Source organism: Chrysemys picta, chromosome 6, assembly GCF_011386835.1.
Source record: "Chrysemys picta bellii isolate R12L10 chromosome 6, ASM1138683v2, whole genome shotgun sequence".
NCBI lineage: Eukaryota > Metazoa > Chordata > Testudines > Emydidae > Chrysemys > Chrysemys picta.
The window spans coordinates 28,362,010-28,382,038 of NC_088796.1; the positions used below are offsets into that span (position 1 = coordinate 28,362,010).

Consider the following 20,029-nt stretch of genomic DNA (forward strand, 5'->3'; position numbering starts at 1 on the left):
TTCTCTGTGTTCCACCTCATCCCACAATGAATGCCACTCTGCACCACACTTCTCTACTGATCCAACGGACCCTATCAATAATGAGAACTTTCTTACTAATCACAGACATTTTTAAATCCTCTATGCTACCATCCTGTGCTCAAGGGAAAATGTCTGAAAAATTCCCAGGTATGATTCAAATTGCCTACACTAACTCATATAGTTTTCTCTAAGGATTTTCTACCATAGATATCTAAGTTTCTAGCTCTTTTCTGACAGGCTTTTCCTGAAAAATTCATTTTACTCGCTGGTTCCTACCTCTCTCTCAAATTTCATTTGGAAGGCAGAAGAAATCTGTCTTTCCTATTCAGTCAAGCTTTCATCATACTGATTACGTAATCTGATTGCAGGTTTGATTCATTTCCCAGTTATAATTAAAACACTTTATTAGTACAAGTTCTTAAATCTATTAAAAAACTTAAATAAAATTTTAAAGGTTTAAAAGTAAACTTCTATGGAGTAGTGTATCAGAGGGGTAGCCGTGTTAGTCTGAATCTGTAAAAAGCAACAGAGGGTCCTGTGGCACCTTTGAGACTAACAGAAGTACTGGGAGCATAAGCTTTCGTGGGTAAGAACCTCACTTCTTCAGATGCAAGGCTTCTTGCATCTGAAGAAGTGAGGTTCTTACCCACGAAAGCTTATGCTCCCAGTACTTCTGTTAGTCTCAAAGGTGCCACAGGACCCTCTGTTGCTTTCTATGGAGTAGAAATTCCAGTGTCTGAGGACCCCCTTGTCTAAACAAACATTTCTGTCTTGTCATTTTAAATACATTAGAGAATTACATGATCTCTTTCGAAGATTTCCAGTAGCTGGCTCCTCAGAAGTACAATGGACTTTGTACCATTTCATGCATTAAATTAATGAAGATTCATAGAACTAAGTATCAGGGGGTAGCCGTGTTAGTCTGTATCTACAAAAACAACAAGGAGTCTGGTGGCACCTTAAAGACTAACAGATTTATTTGGGCATAAGCTTTCGTGAGTAAAAACCTCACTTCTTCGGATGCATAGAGTGAAAGTTACAGATGCAGGCATTATATACTGACACATGGAGAGCAGGGAGTTACTTCACAAGTGGAAAACCAGTGTTGACAGGGCCAATTCAATCAGGGTGGATGTAGTCCACTCCCAGTAATAGATGAGGAGGTGTCAATTCCAGGAGAGGAAAAGCTGCTTCTGTAGTGAGCCAGCCACTCCCAGTCCCTATTCAAGCCCAGATTAATGGTGTTGAATTTGCAAATGAATTTTAGTTCTGCTGTTTCTCTTTGAAGTCTGTTTCTGAAGTTTTGTTGTTCAATGATAGTGACTTTTAAATCTGTAATAGAATGACCAGGGAGATTGAAGTGTTCACTTACTGGCTTGTGTATGTTACCATTCCGGATATCCGATTTGTGTCCATTTATTCTTTTGCGGAGGGACTGTCCGGTTTGGCCAATGTACATGGCAGAGGGGCATTGCTGGCACATGATGGCATATATGACATTAGTGGATGTGCAGGTGAATGAGCCCCTGATGGTGTGGCTGATGTGGTTGGGTCCTCTGATGCTGTTGCCAGAGTAGATATGGAGACAGAGTAGGCAACGAGGTTTGCTACAGGGATAGGTTCCTGGGTTGGTGTTTCTGTGGTGTGGTGTGTAGTTGAGTATTTGCTTCAGGTTTGGGGGTTGTCTGTAAGCGAGGACTGGCCTGCCTCCCAAGGTCTGTGAGAGTGAGGGATCATTTTCCAGGATAGGTTGTAGATCGTGGATAATGCGCTGGAGAGGTTTTAGCTGGGGGCTGTATGTGATGGCCAGTGGCGTTCTGTTATTGTCCTTGTTGGGCCTGTCCTGTAGTAGGTGATTTCTGGGTACCCGTCTTGCTCTGTCAATCTGTTTCCTCACTTCCCCAGGTGGGTATTGTAGTTTTACGAATGCTTGATAAAGATCTTGTAGGTGTTTGTCTCTGTCTGAGGGGTTGGAGCAAATTCGGTTGTATCTTAGGGCTTGGCTGTAGACAATGGATCGTGTGATGTGTCTTGGATGGAAGCTGGAGGCATGTAGGTATGTGTAGCGGTCAGTAGGTTTCCGGTATAGGGTGGTGTTTATGTGACCATCACTTATTTGTACTGTAGTGTCCAGGAAGTGGATCTCCTGTGTGGACTGGTCCAGGCTGAGGTTGATGGTGGGGTGGAAGTTGTTGAAGTCCAGGTGGAATTCTTCAAGGGCCTCCTTTCCATGGGTCCATATGATGAAGATGTCATCAATGTAGCGCAAGTAGAGGAGGGGCACTAGGGGACGAGAGCTGAGGAAGCGTTGTTCTAAGTCAGCCATAAAAATGTTGGCATACTGTGGGGCCATGCGGGTACTCATAGCAGTGCCACTGACTTGAAGGTATAAGTTGTCCCCAAATCTGAAGTGGTTGTGGGTGAGGACAAAGTCACAAAGCTCAGCCACCAGGCTTGCTGTGGCCTCATCAGGGATACTGTTCCTGACAGCTTGTAGTCCATCCTCATGTGGAATATTGGTATAAAGTGCTTCTACATCCATGGTGGCCAGGATGGTGTTTTCAGGAAGAACATCAATGCACTGTAGTTTCCTCAGGAAGTCAGTGGTGTCTCGAAGATAGCTGGGAGTGCTGGTAGCATAGGGTCTGAGGAGAGAGTCCAAATAGCCAGATAATCCTGCTGTCAGAGTGCCAATGCCTGAGATGATGGGCCGTCCAGGGTCAACTTGGGGACAACTTATACCTTCAAGTCAGTGGCACTGCTATGGGTACCCGCATGGCCCCACAGTATGCCAACATTTTTATGGCTGACTTAGAACAACGCTTCCTCAGCTCTCGTCCCCTAGTGCCCCTCCTCTACTTGCGCTACATTGATGACATCTTCATCATATGGACCCATGGAAAGGAGGCCCTTGAAGAATTCCACCTGGACTTCAACAACTTCCACCCCACCATCAACCTCAGCCTGGACCAGTCCACACAGGAGATCCACTTCCTGGACACTACAGTACAAATAAGTGATGGTCACATAAACACCACCCTATACCGGAAACCTACTGACCGCTACACATACCTACATGCCTCCAGCTTCCATCCAAGACACATCACACGATCCATTGTCTACAGCCAAGCCCTAAGATACAACCGAATTTGCTCCAACCCCTCAGACAGAGACAAACACCTACAAGATCTTTATCAAGCATTCGTAAAACTACAATACCCACCTGGGGAAGTGAGGAAACAGATTGACAGAGCAAGACGGGTACCCAGAAATCACCTACTACAGGACAGGCCCAACAAGGACAATAACAGAACACCACTGGCCATCACATACAGCCCCCAGCTAAAACCTCTCCAGCGCATTATCCACGATCTACAACCTATCCTGGAAAACGATCCCTCACTCTCACAGACCTTGGGAGGCAGGCCAGTCCTCGCTTACAGACAACCCCCCAACCTGAAGCAAATACTCAACTACACACCACACCACAGAAACACCAACCCAGGAACCTATCCCTGTAGCAAACCTCGTTGCCTACTCTGTCCCCATATCTACTCTGGCAACAGCATCAAAGGACCCAACCACATCAGCCACACCATCAGGGGCTCATTCACCTGCACATCCACTAATGTCATATATGCCATCATGTGCCAGCAATGCCCCTCTGCCATGTACATTGGCCAAACCGGACAGTCCCTCCGCAAAAGAATAAATGGACACAAATCGGATATCAGGAATGGTAACATACACAAGCCAGTAAGTGAACACTTCAATCTCCCTGGTCATTCTATTACAGATTTAAAAGTCACTATCATTGAACAAAAAAACTTCAGAAACAGACTTCAAAGAGAAACAGCAGAACTAAAATTCATTTGCAAATTCAACACCATTAATCTGGGCTTGAATAGGGACTGGGAGTGGCTGGCTCACTACAGAAGCAGCTTTTCCTCTCCTGGAATTGACACCTCCTCATCTATTACTGGGAGTGGACTACATCCATCCTGATTGAATTGGCCCTGTCAACACTGGTTCTCCACTTGTGAAGTAACTCCCTGCTCTCCATGTGTCAGTATATAATGCCTGCATCTGTAACTTTCACTCTATGCATCCGAAGAAGTGAGGTTTTTACTCTCGAAAGCTTATGCCCAAATAAATCTGTTAGTCTTTAAGGTGCCACCAGACTCCTTGTTGTTTTTATAGAACTAAGGTGCACTGAAGTTTAATGGTTCTAATTTAAAAAGTTATAAGTATGGCAAATGATTGGAATTACAAAACTATTGTAAAAATTAATTAAAACATGGTAATATTCATCAAGAGGTTGGCTTTACAATCAAATCTAAGAAGTATTATGACTGGTTACTTCTTACTCACATTACTTTGGAATTACTTAAGCCTTACATTCTTGTGAGTCTGACTGAATAAAACCTCTGCTTTAGATGAGCTCTGTGTATTGTTATGATTGGATCACTTTAGTACATGTGAGCACATGCCAAGTCTACTGAAATTGATCCATAAAGTCAGTTTCAAAGTGCTGATGAATAAAATTCTTCCTAATTGTACTAAGCAGTTTTTAGCAGACTCACATTGTAATAGCTAATTACTGTTCCACCAGGCTTTGACCTATCTGCTACTTCTGTCATCTAGTTTTCTGCAATTAACCTAAATTCTTTTGGTGCTAAACCTTTACCATTATGTTTCAGTTTTAAAAGTGATCTTTAAAAATGTCTTTGACGTCTACATTTTTCTACTTTAATATGGCCTTTACAGGTCAAAATAAATACTTATAGATAAAAATTAGTATTTATTCTGTTTACTTCACTAGGTGTGATGTTTAAGGTGTTACTAGACATTATAACATTTCATTAATACACAGATTTATAAAAAATTTAAAACCACCTATTATGAGAGCATTTAGAATGCGGAACACAAAGTCAATATCATATATACATTAATAATACCAACTAAGACTCCAAAAGGAATATAGTAATTGACATACTAGATCTCACAGAGTTCATGTAAAACAGTATCCTGGCTCTGACAATGGCCAGTTCCACATGCTGTCAGAGAAAGAATTCCACAATAGGCAGATGTGGGATAATCTGCCCAGCACGCCCCACATTAGATCTCATCTAAATGCCCAAAAGAGACTGATTTAAACTCTGAAGCATAAAGTTTAATTTCCCTTCCTAACTCCGTATATTCTTGTTATCCATTTATCCAAATAAATGAACAATCCCTTTCTGAATCTTATTAAATTCTTGGCCTTAATGCCTTCCTATGGCAATGAGTTCCAAAGATTAAATGTGTTTTGTGTGAAAAAATATATCCTTTTACCAACTTTGAATTTTCTACCTTTTAAAAGGAGCAATGAGCTCAGGGCAGGTAGAGTCCTCTGTCTGCATGGAACTGCACTGATGGCAAGGGATTCTTTATCAGATACAGATCTCCCCCTGCAGCGCTAACGGAAAATCAGGGTCTAAATGCATAAAATAATTGTTCCATGTCTGCTCTTTCTGATTTCTAATTCAAAGCAGCAATAAAACAACGCAACCAGTGCCTACGTCGTTGTACTAACATCGCTAAACTTTAAATTGCATAATACATGAAGATCCTTGTATAACACTTTGAACATATAAAGTACTATCTAAATATTATTATTATTCCATTGGACCCTAGTTCAATGATAGGTAAATATATTTAAAATGAACTTAATATATAAGGGGGCCTAAAAAAAAATTATTGCAAAACCCTGGAAGAAGGTTGTTTGCAGAGATTTCTCCACACCACTTGGAACTTTTTCCCAGTGGGCCATGTGAGTGATTAGAAGATGGCGTAGAAACTATGGTGCAATTAAACCTTTCCTTGTACATTTTGCACTGTAATTTCAAAGGAGGGCATCATATGTTTACTTACAAAATTTTCTATGTCCTGTCTGTATGTGATTCTGTACGGGCCAATGAGTAACTGAGAGCAATGCAAAGGTTCTCAGTGACTTATGGGGGCTTTGAATCAAGCCCTAGTTAAGCAATTACACACATCCCAGATGGGTTTCTGTAAGCACATACTGTATGCCCTTCACTGACAATTAGGACATTTAAACCTCATTTTCTCTCTTCGAAAATTCTTAAAATATATTTGTTCAGTAAAATAAAACATATGTTAATGAAAATATGGAAAGATGACTGTTCAGTTCCTTTCTGTAAATATTTATGGATTCCTACTGTCTTTAGACAGCATATTTATTTAAACTGTTTATTAAACAACAAAGAAATCTGTACACTTACAATATATTACTTTGCTGCTGACTACATAAACTGGGAAGCTGTTACAAATTAACATAAAATGTCTTTAATAAACCTAACTAATTAAGAGGACTACAGATATGTAAAGATTTACGCAAGTGGTTTCTTTCTGTGTTAATCTGGAGAACATATCTAACAGCTATTATTCTTCATGCCTGAAAAGAAAAGATTTGCAAGTGATTCTAAAGAATCCTTGTATCTAATCCCAAGAAATTCTAAATAGGAGTCACATTCTATAGTGTGTTACTTGTACAATGAGATAGGCAGATTTTTTTCCAAAACCTCAACAATTTTTCTGACAAATTGATCCTTTGTTCAGTGAATGCATTATTGTTCCTCTAAATCTGCAGTTAAAAAATTAATTGTCTGATTTACCTGCATAACATCTTTATTATTTGGTTGGTATGATGGGTTGGAACAAAGTACCCAAGTGTATGAAAATACTGTTTAAATATTAACAGTAATATTTTTGGAATGAATTACTCATTCCAATTTTGGCATACACAAGATTTTCACTGCTCAGATTACTGCCTTTAAAAGCAGAAGGGCATCAAATTACACAAAGTTATGCTTACTGGAAGTTAGTTAACACAAGTCATACCGTAAATGACATCTGTACTAGCCATTTGCTTGCATTATAAGAATGCTGCCAACTTAGTTAAGGCCCAAAATTTAGGTTTTGTTTTTTAGAAAAGTTTTAGAAAACCGCACAGATAACAAATTATTTCTTTACAATTTTTAAAAATATTTTTATATTTGAACATTCTCCTGCAGTGTTTTGAATGTGATCACAATAGTACTATGCACTGCAAGAGGATCAGAAAGTAAACCTAACTAGAAGCACCACAATGAAATTGACCAATTGTGTTACAATTGTCCAAGTAAATGTGAAAAGCAGGAAGGAAACAAAATAAATGGTGAAAACTAAATGTTATTTAAAAAATTCTTTCAATTTTCAATCTTCTCCAGTGGTATTAAAAAGATAGGCAAGGACACTTTACAAACACATATATTAATTTTGCCAGTATCTTTTTAAATACAAACTATGGTTCCAGCTCTGTAAGTATTCCATGCAGACACCTTTGTCAGATAACACAGACTTAAGTCCCAGCAACATGCAGATGACACACAGCTCTATCTATCCATAACCACATGACACACCAGTACTATCAAGATGGTCCAGTGTTTGGATGAGATCAGCTCTTGGATGAAGAACAGCTGGCTAAAATTGAACCTGAGCAAGGCAGAGGTAATGCTGGTGGGCAGAAGAAAGTATTCTGAAGAGCCTGCATACACAGTGCCACCTCCGCTGCATAAAGATTCACAACCGGTCAATTCAATCTGTAGTCTATAAGTACTCTGGGGTTCCTCACTGCCGCTGAGCTTTCCTCACACAGCAGCATCCGCAAGTAATGCTTTCTACCATCTCTGCTTGACTAGGAAACATCCTGCCAGACAAAGACCTGGCCTCAGTTACTCATGTTTTTGTTATCTCTCGGCTGGACTATAGCCATGTAATATAACTGGGCATGAAGCTTTTTTGCACTTCGGAAATCCCAACTACCACAGAATGCCACAGCATAGCTCTTCAGTAACACAGGCCACTGGGAACACATCAGACCTGTCCTCCACTTTCTACACTGGCTTCCCATAAATCTAGAATGAACTTCAAGTTCTTGGTCCTTAGCGTCAAGATGCTCCATGGCCTGAGCCCAGGGTAGCTAAAAGATCATCTAAAGCTCCAAGACAAAGCTGGTGGTTGACAACTGCATTCCTCTGGAACAAGGGAACTCTCAACAATAAGCATAAAGTCTTTGCAGAGATAGAACTTTGTCCAGGGTTGGGCTGAGACTATGGAATGAACTTCCCCAAAAACTAAGGACTGTTACAAACCATACTGCTTTCTGCTCCAAGGGTAAAATGCATTTCTTTGACCGTACCCTTCTTCTAATATAAACAAAGAGAAGCAGGTACATTTATATTTAAAAAAAACAAGAGACACATACTACCAAAACAAGACGTTCTGCTGGAGATGCTTCCCCCTCTGTGGAGATGAGAGAACAAACAATATATGACAGATATATAGTCACATTGCTTAATGCACCACTGAAAGGCGTTCAGATACTACTGTGACGAATGTGGTTTAAAATACATAAAGATTAGTATAGAAAAAAAGCCCTGCTGATGGGCCTACACAATTACATCATTAACTGAGTAATAAACATAGATTAATAAATTCCAAGGCCTGAAGGGACCACTGTGTTCATTAGTCTAAACTCTTTATAACACAGGCCACAGAATTTCCCCAAAATAATTCCTAGAGCAGCGTTTCTCAAACTGGGGTCCGTGGACTCTGGAGTGGCCGGGCAGGCCGAACTAGGTTCCCTTGCCTGAGGACCCTTGGGCCTTTTTGCCTGGTGCTGGGGAGCTGTGCCTTCTTCTTAGGCACCAGAGATGTGGAACGGTACTGGGTGGAGCCTGGTGCCGGGGGTGCACTACACACTGATGTCAAGGTGCTCGCTGATTCCTGGTGGTAAGGCTTGGGTGTCAGGCGAAGGGCCGACTCCAATAGGAGAGCTTGGAGACGGATATCCCACTCCTTCTGAGTTCATGGCTGAAAGTTCTCCTTTACGTGCGACTCGCCCAAGCACTTGAGACAGAAAAGAGAGAGAAAAGACTAGGCTGATTGGGGAAGCAGCCACAGCTGGGGCCACGCCCCAATCAGGCCACAGCTGGCCCTATAAAAGGGCTGTGAGCCAGGGGCTGAGGCAGTCTCTCTCTTGCTCTGGAGAGAGGAGAACCTGGCTGTCTGGGAGCTCAGGGTACAGGGAATGTAACAGGGCTGGGGAAAGGCAAGGGGTGCTCCAGCCTGGTAAATCCCCAGGTTGCGGGCCTGGCTAAAAGGCCAAAACAGGTACTGGGGTTGCAGAGGCAGAATCCCAGAGATAGGTAGAGGCAGCTGGTCCAACCTCCTTGCCAATGATGAGTGGCCATGACAGACTGCAGTCTGCCCCAGTGAATAGGGGCTAGATGGTGACTGGCAGTAGCCACTGAGGCAAGGTGGGTGAGAGAGTTGGGGGTTCCCCTGGGAGGGGAGACCCAGAGCATGGTGGGGTACTGCTGGGGCAGAACCCAAAGTAAGGGGCCCCGGGACTGAGAGGGACAGGGGGGGGCCTGAGGCAAGCAATACATTGGTCAGCAGAGGGCGCTCTGAGTGCTGGATGAGCTAATTCCCAAGAAGACCAGCAGGACGCGCTGTGCCAGTGAGTCTTCGCTTTGCTACAGCAACCTTACAAATTGCACACAGTATAAACTGATGCAGTATTGTTGTTATAATTCTTTGGGTCTGGTGTACATCTAAAACTTTACCAAGCTACTTTGCTCAAGGCTGCGAAAAAATTCATGTCCTATTCAATGTTGTCTTCCACTAGAGATGCAGTTAGGTTGACAGAAGAATTCTTCCATCAACCTAGCCACAATCTCTTTAGGGGGTAAATTTACCACAGCAACAGAAAATCCTTCTATCAGTATAGTAAGTGTCTACACTAAAGTGCAACACTGGCATAGCTGCAGCTGTGACACTGTAGCATCTGTAGTGTAGCCATATCCTCAGACAGACTGACTGTCTGAGGGTATGGCTACACAAGACGCAGCAGATTAAAGTAACCAGACTTTGCTTATTTTCTCTGACGCTATTTAGAACTTTTTATGTAGCAATGAAAATGTCACAAATCATATAGTTTCTTGCTGCTGCCATTACTTGGAAAAGCTGAGAGCAACAGCACAAAGGAGGAGGAGGCCCTAACTAGGGTTACCTTATTTCAGGTTCTCAAAAAGAGGACATTGGGGGGAGCAGCAGGGGAACTCAAGGGGGTACCTGCAGCAGGGGCACTCACTGGAGGTGGGGGACAGTGTTGCTTTCTGTCACAGTCTCAAGGCAGCTGTCGCAAGCCCAGGAGGCAGCGACAGCCTTCAGTCAGCGACTCCCTGTAGGATGCCCTCCCCAGGGCTGGGAGCCAGGGCCTGGGTGGGAGAGATCGGGCAGCTGCGGCTGCAAAGAAATAGACCAATCAGCTTCAGATGTAGGGGAGGGCCCAATCAGGAAGCAGATCAATGGAGGCTCTTTCTGAGCTGCAGTGTCTGCTCTGCAAAAATCAGGACATTTCCTTATTTGAAAAATCCACCTGGACAGAGGCTCAAAAAAGAGGCAATGTCCGGGAAAACCCAGAAGTATGGTAACCCTACCTAAAACACAGAGAGTAGGGGAATCCGTAGAGTTGTGGTGAAGTGCTTCTCTTCAGCACCCAGGAAGTTCTGGGAGTGGGGAGAAGACAGAAAATGCCTTCTCTTTTCCAGCAATGAGAGGGGGCAGAGCTTCAAACCTATGACACCTAAAAGCCAGAGGCTGATATGCCATGGCCAGACTGAACCCCCAAGGTGTGCTCAGCGACAGCAGCTTGGTAGACCCATTATGCTGCCTTCTGTTCAGCAGATGGGAATGAGGGGGAGAACTCCAGGGCATTTCTCTTGGATCTCACTGGTGGTGCTACCATCCTGTCTAATGTGTCTACCTATGGTCGCCTAGTAGGTGTCTGGAAAATAATATCCATTACTAAATGCCAGCATGCTGAAGCACTGGTGTGAAAGTACAGAAAAGACTAGCAATAGACCTATTCAAATGTTAATGACTCTTGATGTTCCTGCATCAGCTCCCTAGAGAGGATCTGTGCAGTACCTGACAAAGTCCCTGCTGGAAAATGCCTGGTTCAATATATACTGAGGCATAATGATACAGACAGCTCATAAAATCAATCTGAATTCATACATTTTACATAGACAGATTTCCAGTACTGTCACAAGGGCTCCATATGGAATCAGAATGTCTCCTCCCTATACTGCAGTGCAGACACAATCTCTCTCTCTCTCTCTCTCTCTCTCTCTCTCTCTCACACACACACACACACACACACACACACACACAAAAACGAGCTACTGCCCATTCTGTGTCCTTGTGCACAACACTGAACTCCCTCCACTAGTATGGCATGGGATCCAGTTATGAGAGCTGATCACAAACTTAGTCTTGGGCTTGCATCTGGAGCACCAACTGAATGGCCTTGCAGGGAGCCCTTGATTGTGTTGGTCCTTACACTATTGTTTTGACTATTGGTAGTCTATTATCATGAGTTTTGTGGATGAGCATATAACTCATTAGGAGTACACTATATTCTTCTGCCATTCACACTATACCTATCTTAGGTTTTGAGGGAATTTAAATGAAAAAGGCAGCTTTAATGTACAAGATGAGCCCAGATCTCATTTGTTAAATTCACATGACATGAACAATAAAACCATAATCGAAAAAGAGAAACAGATGTTACTAAAGACACATTTATATGCTAATTTGTTCCACTAAATATTAGCTAACTGTCCCATTGTGATAGCATTGTGCAGCATTCATTCTTGTAGTCACTCTAATGACAAAGACAGCTCAAAAATGCAAAGTAAAGATTATATGAAAACAGTCCTAGATTATGAGATACGGTTAGAGCCAGCCTTGGGGCATTTCAACCATGGCCTTTGAAACAAACAAACTCCACTTCTTGGTCTCTTTTATTCAAGAAATTGCTCAGCCTGCATTTATGTCCCTAACAAGAACCTAAGCAGTTTTCATATTTTAAGCCATTTGCTTTACTTGAAGAACTAAAGGGTTAATTTTCAAAGGTATTTAGGTGCCTAAAGATGCAGACAGGCACTTAGTGGCATTTACAAAAGCACCTAATCCAGTTGGACACCTAACTCCTATTAAAATCAATTGGAGTTAGGACCCTTATTCACTTAGGTGCTTTTATAAATCCCCACAGGGGCCTATCTGCATTTTTAGGTGCATATATACCTTTGTAAACCTGGCTCTAAGTGTATCTGATGGTATGGTAGGTTCCCCTTCTTGCTTCCTACAGGCTTTGAATAATGCGAAGAGTTAAGTGGCATTTCAGAGAAGCAATTTGTTGCATAAAATCAAGAGGAAAATAATTGACTATGAACTGTAGCCTGATGTGAAAGGAAAAATAAACATCCACTTCTTTGCTCCATTAATGTAAAACAAATTATGTGTGTGTTTCATTAGAAACATTCAGTGGTTTCAAAAGAAAACGATTAATGGATCCTAATATGTACTCCACTGAAATAAAAGGACCATTTCTAATTAATCTAGGGGCCTACTCCTTTGTTTCAATAGAGCCTTTCTAATGTAACATGTAATATGCATAGTGATGTGTGCCAAATAATTCAGTATCTTTGATATGTTACCCAAGGGAATTCATGAAGAAAAATTACAAAAGCTGTAAAGGGTGTGTCTTAAAACTACTAAAGAACAGAAAGCCACAACTAAAGGAGGACTAAACCTTCAGTAGCTATGCAGAAACGGATGCCACCTTGGTGTTATTTCACTACAACTGGCCTCTGTACATTTGATTATTAATAAACTTCCACATTTTTGAGGAGTCAAACATTCTCCAGCCCAGGAAAAACAAAACATGACAACATCCAAAGAGGGTCAGAGGGAACATCATCACTTCCCCATTCAAATCCTGGGAAAATGTTCAGGTTTTTGTTTTTCTTGAGTTTTGCCTTTACTTTTTTTTTTAAACTGGAAACAGTCAATTACTATAACATTATAGATTCTAACAGTGAATAAAGCATATTTTCCATAAAATAAACAAATAATTTACTATAGCACCATGGGTTTTTTTGTCCTTTTTCTTTTCTGCCCACTAGTCTACGTTTTTTTATTTTTCTTTCATGTTTTTCAATAGCCACATTTTCCTTCAGAGTATTTTCCCCCTTTTAACTGTTTATTCTCTTAATCTTTAATCCTCTCTCTTTTCTGATGTGGACTTTCTTCCTCTTTCTTTTACATGCAGTGTTCTCTCTCCTGTCTTTGTCTCATTCCACCCACTGGTCCCTTCCCCTCTCCAATCACCAGCCCTTTGGTTCTTATCCCAATAGGGCACTGTGACAAAACATGATCTATATATATGCTTAATTTCTAAAGTTGCATTTGAGGATTCATAGAGATGGGAGTGGGGGAGAGGTGGCTTTTGGTCATCATATACTCCCAAACAATAGGGAAATACCTGGGCAGTAAGAGTCAACAAATACAGCAATTCCAACATAATACCAGAACTATTCACCTTTGGTTACTGGTGCCTAAATTTTACTACGGCCTCTGCTAAGAGCAAGTATGCACCCAAAGTATTAATACAACTGATCTGAGAGAAAGCAGAATGTCTCCCTGGGAAATATACCCCAAGAACACACAGGCCATTGTGAATGTTAATTGCCTTCTTCTCTGCACACCACTGGAAAGTAGGAATATGTATCTTTTTAACAGGCCAGGGAGAAAGCCTAAGTGGAGAAAGGAGAACATACTGCTGGTGCCAAACTAGGGAATCAGTCAAACACTAGGGTTTGGTTTCTGTAAACATTTAACATTGTTTCTCCAGGTCCTCCACCTCAGCTGCTGGTCTGCAGTCATTTTGTGAAATACCAGAACATATCTGATATATTTGTCATCACAACAGGTATGTCTTACTGTGGTGTGCCTACATTAAGAAGCAGTTTGACAGTTAACGTTGTTTTTAAAAGGTAAGGAGCAAAAAGAAGCAAATCAACCACGTGAAAGGGGAAAAAACCTAAAACATCTTAAATGAAAAACAGAAAATGGCATAACAAAAGCTTAAATGAAAAGTAAAACAAGGTGATAGGATGTTGAACCCACACATCTTGTCTTCTCTCCCTCTAACTGGCTCCTCATTTCCAATTTAAAAATCCACTGAATGTATGTTACAAAAAGATGGAAAATCTTATTTTTTCTACTTAAGCAGGAAGGGGACACAAGCACATGGACATGCATAAAATAATGGTGTCCCATAACTTTGCCACTGAAGCCATACAAAAAGTCACTGTGAGGTCAGCAGTTTTCTTAGTCCATACAGCTGATACTGTTACTAACTGGGTGAAACTTTATTATGGGCTGAGATACAACCTAGTTCAAACTGGTGTGTGAATACGTCCTTTATTTAAGATAGTTGTATGAGACAGTGAAGGAGCCACACCTAAAACATGGACTAATACAGTCTGCCAGAAACCAGCACCATGTGTGGTTGGGGCAGGGGGTCACTTGGTATTGCAACTAGGTGTGCGTACGGGTGCAGGTGTGTGACTGAACACACAGAAACTAAGAAGAGACAATAACAAAGCAAGAGGCAGAAGCAACAAAACAAGAAAGCCAAGAAGTAGCCTGTGAGCACAGTGTGACATTGGGAAAAACTAGAGAGCTTTGGGTCTGTTGGCTAAAGAAGGCTGGAGCTATAAACTAAGAAACTGCTCCTTTTGTTCTTAGTTCCTCTGGCATTTGGAGAAGCGGGGCTTTGTACATTCTTTGTAAATAAACAAGATTGCATCAAAGAGAATACCAGACTCCATCAATTTCTACTTCTAACTGGAAAGTCGCCATGGCCCCAAAATTTGACTAGCCGCTTGGACAGAAAAGGGACATTACATATCAAGGTTTCATTGCAGTGTTGGTAGTTGCTGGAGCCTTAACCCATCAAAACAGCCCTGAAACAGAGCCAGGATGGTTGAGACCAAGGAATGTATTTGACTAAATGCATTTTTCTCCAAAGTTTGTCTGTGCATTAAGTGGACACCAAAATATGGGGTATGTATTTTGCATAACATATACCTTTTTTTTTTTTTTTGGAGAAGGGTGAGGAGAGAGGAAAGAGGTGGCAATAAACTAATACTTCAGTAAGATCATATGGATTATTAATGGCAGATTTGGAGATCTTTGCCTACCTGGAGTAATGATAATAAATATAATTTTTAAATGTCTCAATTTAAAATTTTACATTTAGACACTGGCCAAATTCAGACCTGGACAGAGATGTTATCATGGCATGCTTGGCAAGAGTAAAAATACTCTAACCTCTAGAAGATTCCCTGTTATGCTGAAAGAGGAGAGAGGGATCTATCTCTGAGCCTATAACAAGCAATATTTCTTAAATTCAGTGGCCCGTGTCCAGTTGTACTCTCCTTTTACATACACAAGTGGTGGCAGGGTTTTAGGCATATTCTGTTTAAGACTACAATATAACTTTGGATTTCTAAATTGACAAAGAATTTTCATGAGTTACCTGTGATTTCATCTCATAAAGTGTAGCATCTTCTGGAGTTAACTGAAGTGCTTCATCCCATTTGTGAACAGCTTCCCAGTACCTGTAGTTGTTAAAACAATATTATGTTCTCACTATGTTTATGAATGGTTTAGACTGAGTATTTCAATTCATATCATCCTCATCACCAAAGTATTGGAGCATCTTACAAATATTAATGAATTTACTCTCAAAACACCACACAATATAGGGAACTATTACCTCCATTTTACAGATGGGAGAACGGAGGTACCAAGAGATTAAGAGGCAGGTTTTCAAGTGCTCAGGCCTGATATCTGGAGTCAGATTTTTTACAAGTGCTCTGAACTCAACAGCTTCCACTTATGTCCAGAGTTTCAAAACAGCTCAGCACTCAACATGCTGGGCTCATTTGGAAAAAATTACTACTTCTTTTGATGCCTAAAAGATGAGCTCTCTTGAAAATCTGACCCTGAGTGTGGGTGCAGAGCACTTCTGAAAATCTCAGTGACTTGCCATAGGTCCCAGAGTAAGCCCTTGGCAGAGCTGAGAGCTGAGAACTAGAACCAGATCTCCTGAATCTTAGTCCAATTCCTTAATTTCAAAACCATCCTTCTTCTCTGTCCCTTGATTTGGGATTAAATAGTAGCTAATCTCTTTTAGAAAAAAAAATGCAATCTGCATCTGATCACTCGACATATATTTCCTTTTAAAATTCTTTCCAGTCTAAGAAGCCTTCTGAAATTTGGGCTATCCATTTTATTTTTTCTACTGCAACTAGAGAGACACTCAATGTATAATCACTACATTGCATTTAACCATACTCTATTTTTTTAAAGATCATATTAAAAAGTAAATCAAATTATCTTTCTTTAATTTCAAATATAATAGAATATTCTGTATAAACTGGAGCACTGACTGTGGTCTTAACATTTAAAGATTCAGTCATCAACGTGACTGGGAAAATATTTAACTGCTAGGCATTAGGTTGTCCTCCAATAGGGAACATGGAAAGAAGCAGACTGAAAATGAAAAAGGCTAAGGCTTTATTTTTATTAGACAAGTACAACTTAAGCTCAATTGATATATTTAAGATTTTAAACTGATTTAAGTATGTTTACATTAGGAGTTTCCACCAGTGTAATGAGAGAGAATTTAAATCAATTTCATTACACCAGTGCAATTTTTCTAATTCAGACAAGGCCTGAGATAAATACTAGGAATGCTGTTGGATAGGGCTCCACATATTCTCTGATCCCATGGCTGCAAAATCTACCCCCTCCCACACCCTGAACCCCTCATTCCCGGCCCCACCCCACAGCTCTCACCCCGCACCCCAACCCTCTGCCCCAGCCCTGAGCCCCTCCCATGCCCCGAGGCCCTCATCCCCAGCTCTGTTGGGTCGCGGGCATCAACAATTTTCTCCAACTGGGTCCTCAGAAAAAAAGGTTTAAAACTATTGGTATAGATAACTGGTTCATACATATCCTGATCCACTGCCTGCTTCAGTTAATGGGAGTTTTTCCGTTGACTTCTATGAGTTTTGATCAGGCCTATACTGTGTAAACTTTAACTGAATGTATCTATTTATTTTAAATATACAGCCAAATTAGCCATGTATACATGCATGCACAGTGGAGCCTACCTTTCTCATGGCTCAGTGTTAAAAATATCACATTTTTACACCAATAAACTATTGTGCCTGTTAAATGCAATTTTCAAATGCACATAAAGTGATAAAATCATAATTATTTTTTCCATTGCATTCAAAGGCACTTATCCTCAAGGAGGGCTTTCTCTCTGATAAATTTCAGTTTTTAACTCAACTGCTTAGGTGCTAGAGCTATTAAAATTAGTCACAAGATAGATATACTGCAACTTTTTATATAATATGTATAAAACTGGAAAAATTTTACATACACATACACACACACACTTTTCATACTCAAAACAGCTTTCAGGTTTTTTTATCTTATCTTTCTTTAAAAAAAAAAAAAAAAAACACACTCTGGGCAGGGACAAGGTCTGGAAAATTTCAGCCCAACAGATGAAGATTTCAGAACTTTATGAGTGACTGAAAACAGGTTATAATGGAAACCCCTTGGGCAATCTTAAACTATAATTGTCACTGGTGCTTCAGCTATAATTACCCTTTTAAAAAAGTTTACAGATGAAAATGGCTGACAACTATGTTTAGTATTCAAGTTAAATATAAGCCAAAGGGATGTTTCAATGTGTTTTCACATTTTCTCAAAGTTAAACAACGAACTTAGTGTTCATTCTTAGTACACAAGTTGCCCAGACTTCAGAAAACATCACAATTGCTGGCAAGCTCAGCCAGGGTAGCAAGATGTCTTTTAGACTGTCAGCACTTTGGGGCAGGGACTGTCATTTGCTATATGTTTGTACAATGTCTAGCACAGCACTATCATAATATAAATGTTAAATACAAACAAGGATTAGATAAGCATGGAAACCCATGAGTAATCATAAGTAAGGCTGCGGGTTTGTCACAGAGGTCACAGAACCTCCATGACTTCTGCAGCGGCTGGCGGCAGTTCAGGCAGCCCCCGCGCCAGTCGCACCAGCTGCTGCTGAGGCAGTCTTGGGCCACCGCGCGCGCCCCCCCCCCCCCCAGCAGCAGCAGAGTTTGGGTGTGGGAGGGGGCAGGGGGTTGGGGCACGGGATGGGGGTGAGGCAAGCTCTCGGCGGCGCTTACCTGGTGGGCTTCCCAGAAGCAGTGACGTTCCCCTCGCTCAGCTCCTAGGCAGAGGCATGGCCAGGCAGCTCTGCGCGCTGCCTCTGCCTGCAGGCACCACCCTCACAGCTCCCATTGGCTGCGGCTCCTGTGAAGCCACCGCTCTGGGCAGAGGCAGCACACAGAACTGCCTGGCCATGCCTCCACCTAGGAGCTGGGCGAGGGGAATGTTGCCACTTCCGGGGAGGGGCAGAGCCAGGTAGGGAGCCTGCTGGCCCTGCCAACTCCCCCCAGCACCAGCGGGGGTCCCAGGCCATGCGCCGCGGCCTCTGGCTCACACACCGCCCCCTGCCCCGAGCACCCATGGCACCCCCAGGCAGCCCCCCCAAGATTTAGTCAGGAGTATATAGTAGAAGTCATGGACAGGTCACAGACCCTGAATTTTTGTTTACTGCCTATGACTTTTACTAAAAATACCTGTGACTAAAATGTAGCCTTAATCATGAGACATGTAGGCAAGGAAGCGTAAGGCAAGCGGCACTACTGCCAGTGTAGCAACGGCATGTGGAAATGAAAAGCATGTTTGGAAGCAAGCTAAGGTCCAACAGAACTCTGTAGGGAACTATGTGACAACTGCAAAACAAGAAACTAAAGTAATGACACTGCATCTGACCAGAATGAATGGTAAAAGTAGACAGGCAAAAAGATGAGTGAAGAGACAAACTGAATTTGTTGGCTGTTTTAAATCTTAATTCGCTGGTTCAGGATTGGTGGTTTGCCCTAAAAAATGTAAATAATGGATTTCAGAAATGACAGGGGCATAAATCCGAAGGGTGCTCTCCCAGCTGTTGGGACAGAATGATGAACATTAATTTCATTAGCACTTCTCTCAGTTCAGCCTATGAACTTAAGGCAGAGTGATCAAAGAGGAAAGACCACTGTGGGAGAGCAGCACTCGAAAACTACCTACTTGAACTGTAGGAAAAGCAGAGTAGGATTGAGACCTATTTGTGGGTGGGTGCTGTATCAACTACAGAAAAATTACTAGTACTTCTGACCCCACCACTGATTGTTGTTGCTTATGTATAAATATTACATTTCCAGTGTAATTCTTCTGAACCTCTCTCACAGCATTAAGTTTACTGTTAAAAATGTAAATACGTCCATTAGTACACAGGTTCTCAAACTGAGGTGGGCGGAGCACCAGTGGTCCGCGAGCTCCATTCAGGTGGTCCGTGGATAGTTCTCTCTATGGTGTGCGCCTGGGTGGCCGCACACAAGAGACTGAAGGGCCACCCACCTAATTAGTGGAGCCGCACAGGCGTGGACCCTGGAGAAGACGCACATGTAACGTGAGGTGGTGGCCTTGGGGGCGAATAGGGGATAGGTGCGAAATGGCAGTGAGGTGAGAAGAGGGGGTGGTGGGAATTTGGGATGTGCAGGGCTTCAGTGGCCAGAGAAAGAGGCAACTTTCCGCAGCTCGAGGGCTGCAGCTGCTGGGGAGAGACGGCCCTCCTTCCCAGCCCCAGCTCGGGGGCTGCCACAGCGGGGGGCAGAGGGCACATCCATCGCATTTGAAAGGTAAGACTACTGATATTAAAATATGAGTTGTGTGCTTTTATCTGTAGAACAAAAACATGTTAATTATTATTAAGGTTTTGGTTTTTTGTATAGTGCTTTTATACAAAGTGTTTTACAATAGTTAGCTAATGGTACAAACAACATTTGGGAAGATCATTAAGTGGTCCGCCGAGACCCTCAGCAATTTTCAAGTGGTCCGCGAAAAAAAAAGTTTGAGAACCACTGCATTAGTA

General features: G+C 41.9%; 2 protein-coding genes across 3 annotated transcripts in view; one reads left to right on the plus strand and one right to left on the minus strand.

Moving 5' to 3' along the window:
• LOC135972348 (myb/SANT-like DNA-binding domain-containing protein 7) overlaps positions 1–20,029 on the plus strand; it is a 554,005-nt gene that overhangs the window by 322,887 nt on the left and 211,089 nt on the right. The gene's annotated exons all lie outside the window — the stretch shown is intronic.
• TTC33 (tetratricopeptide repeat domain 33) overlaps positions 1–20,029 on the minus strand; it is a 105,339-nt gene that overhangs the window by 30,141 nt on the left and 55,169 nt on the right. For both annotated transcript variants that reach the window (XM_005282146.4, XM_065550038.1), the window contains exon 3: positions 15,521–15,602. In XM_005282146.4, coding sequence (XP_005282203.2) covers positions 15,521–15,602 — 82 coding nt within the window. The remainder of the gene's footprint in view (positions 1–15,520; positions 15,603–20,029) is intronic.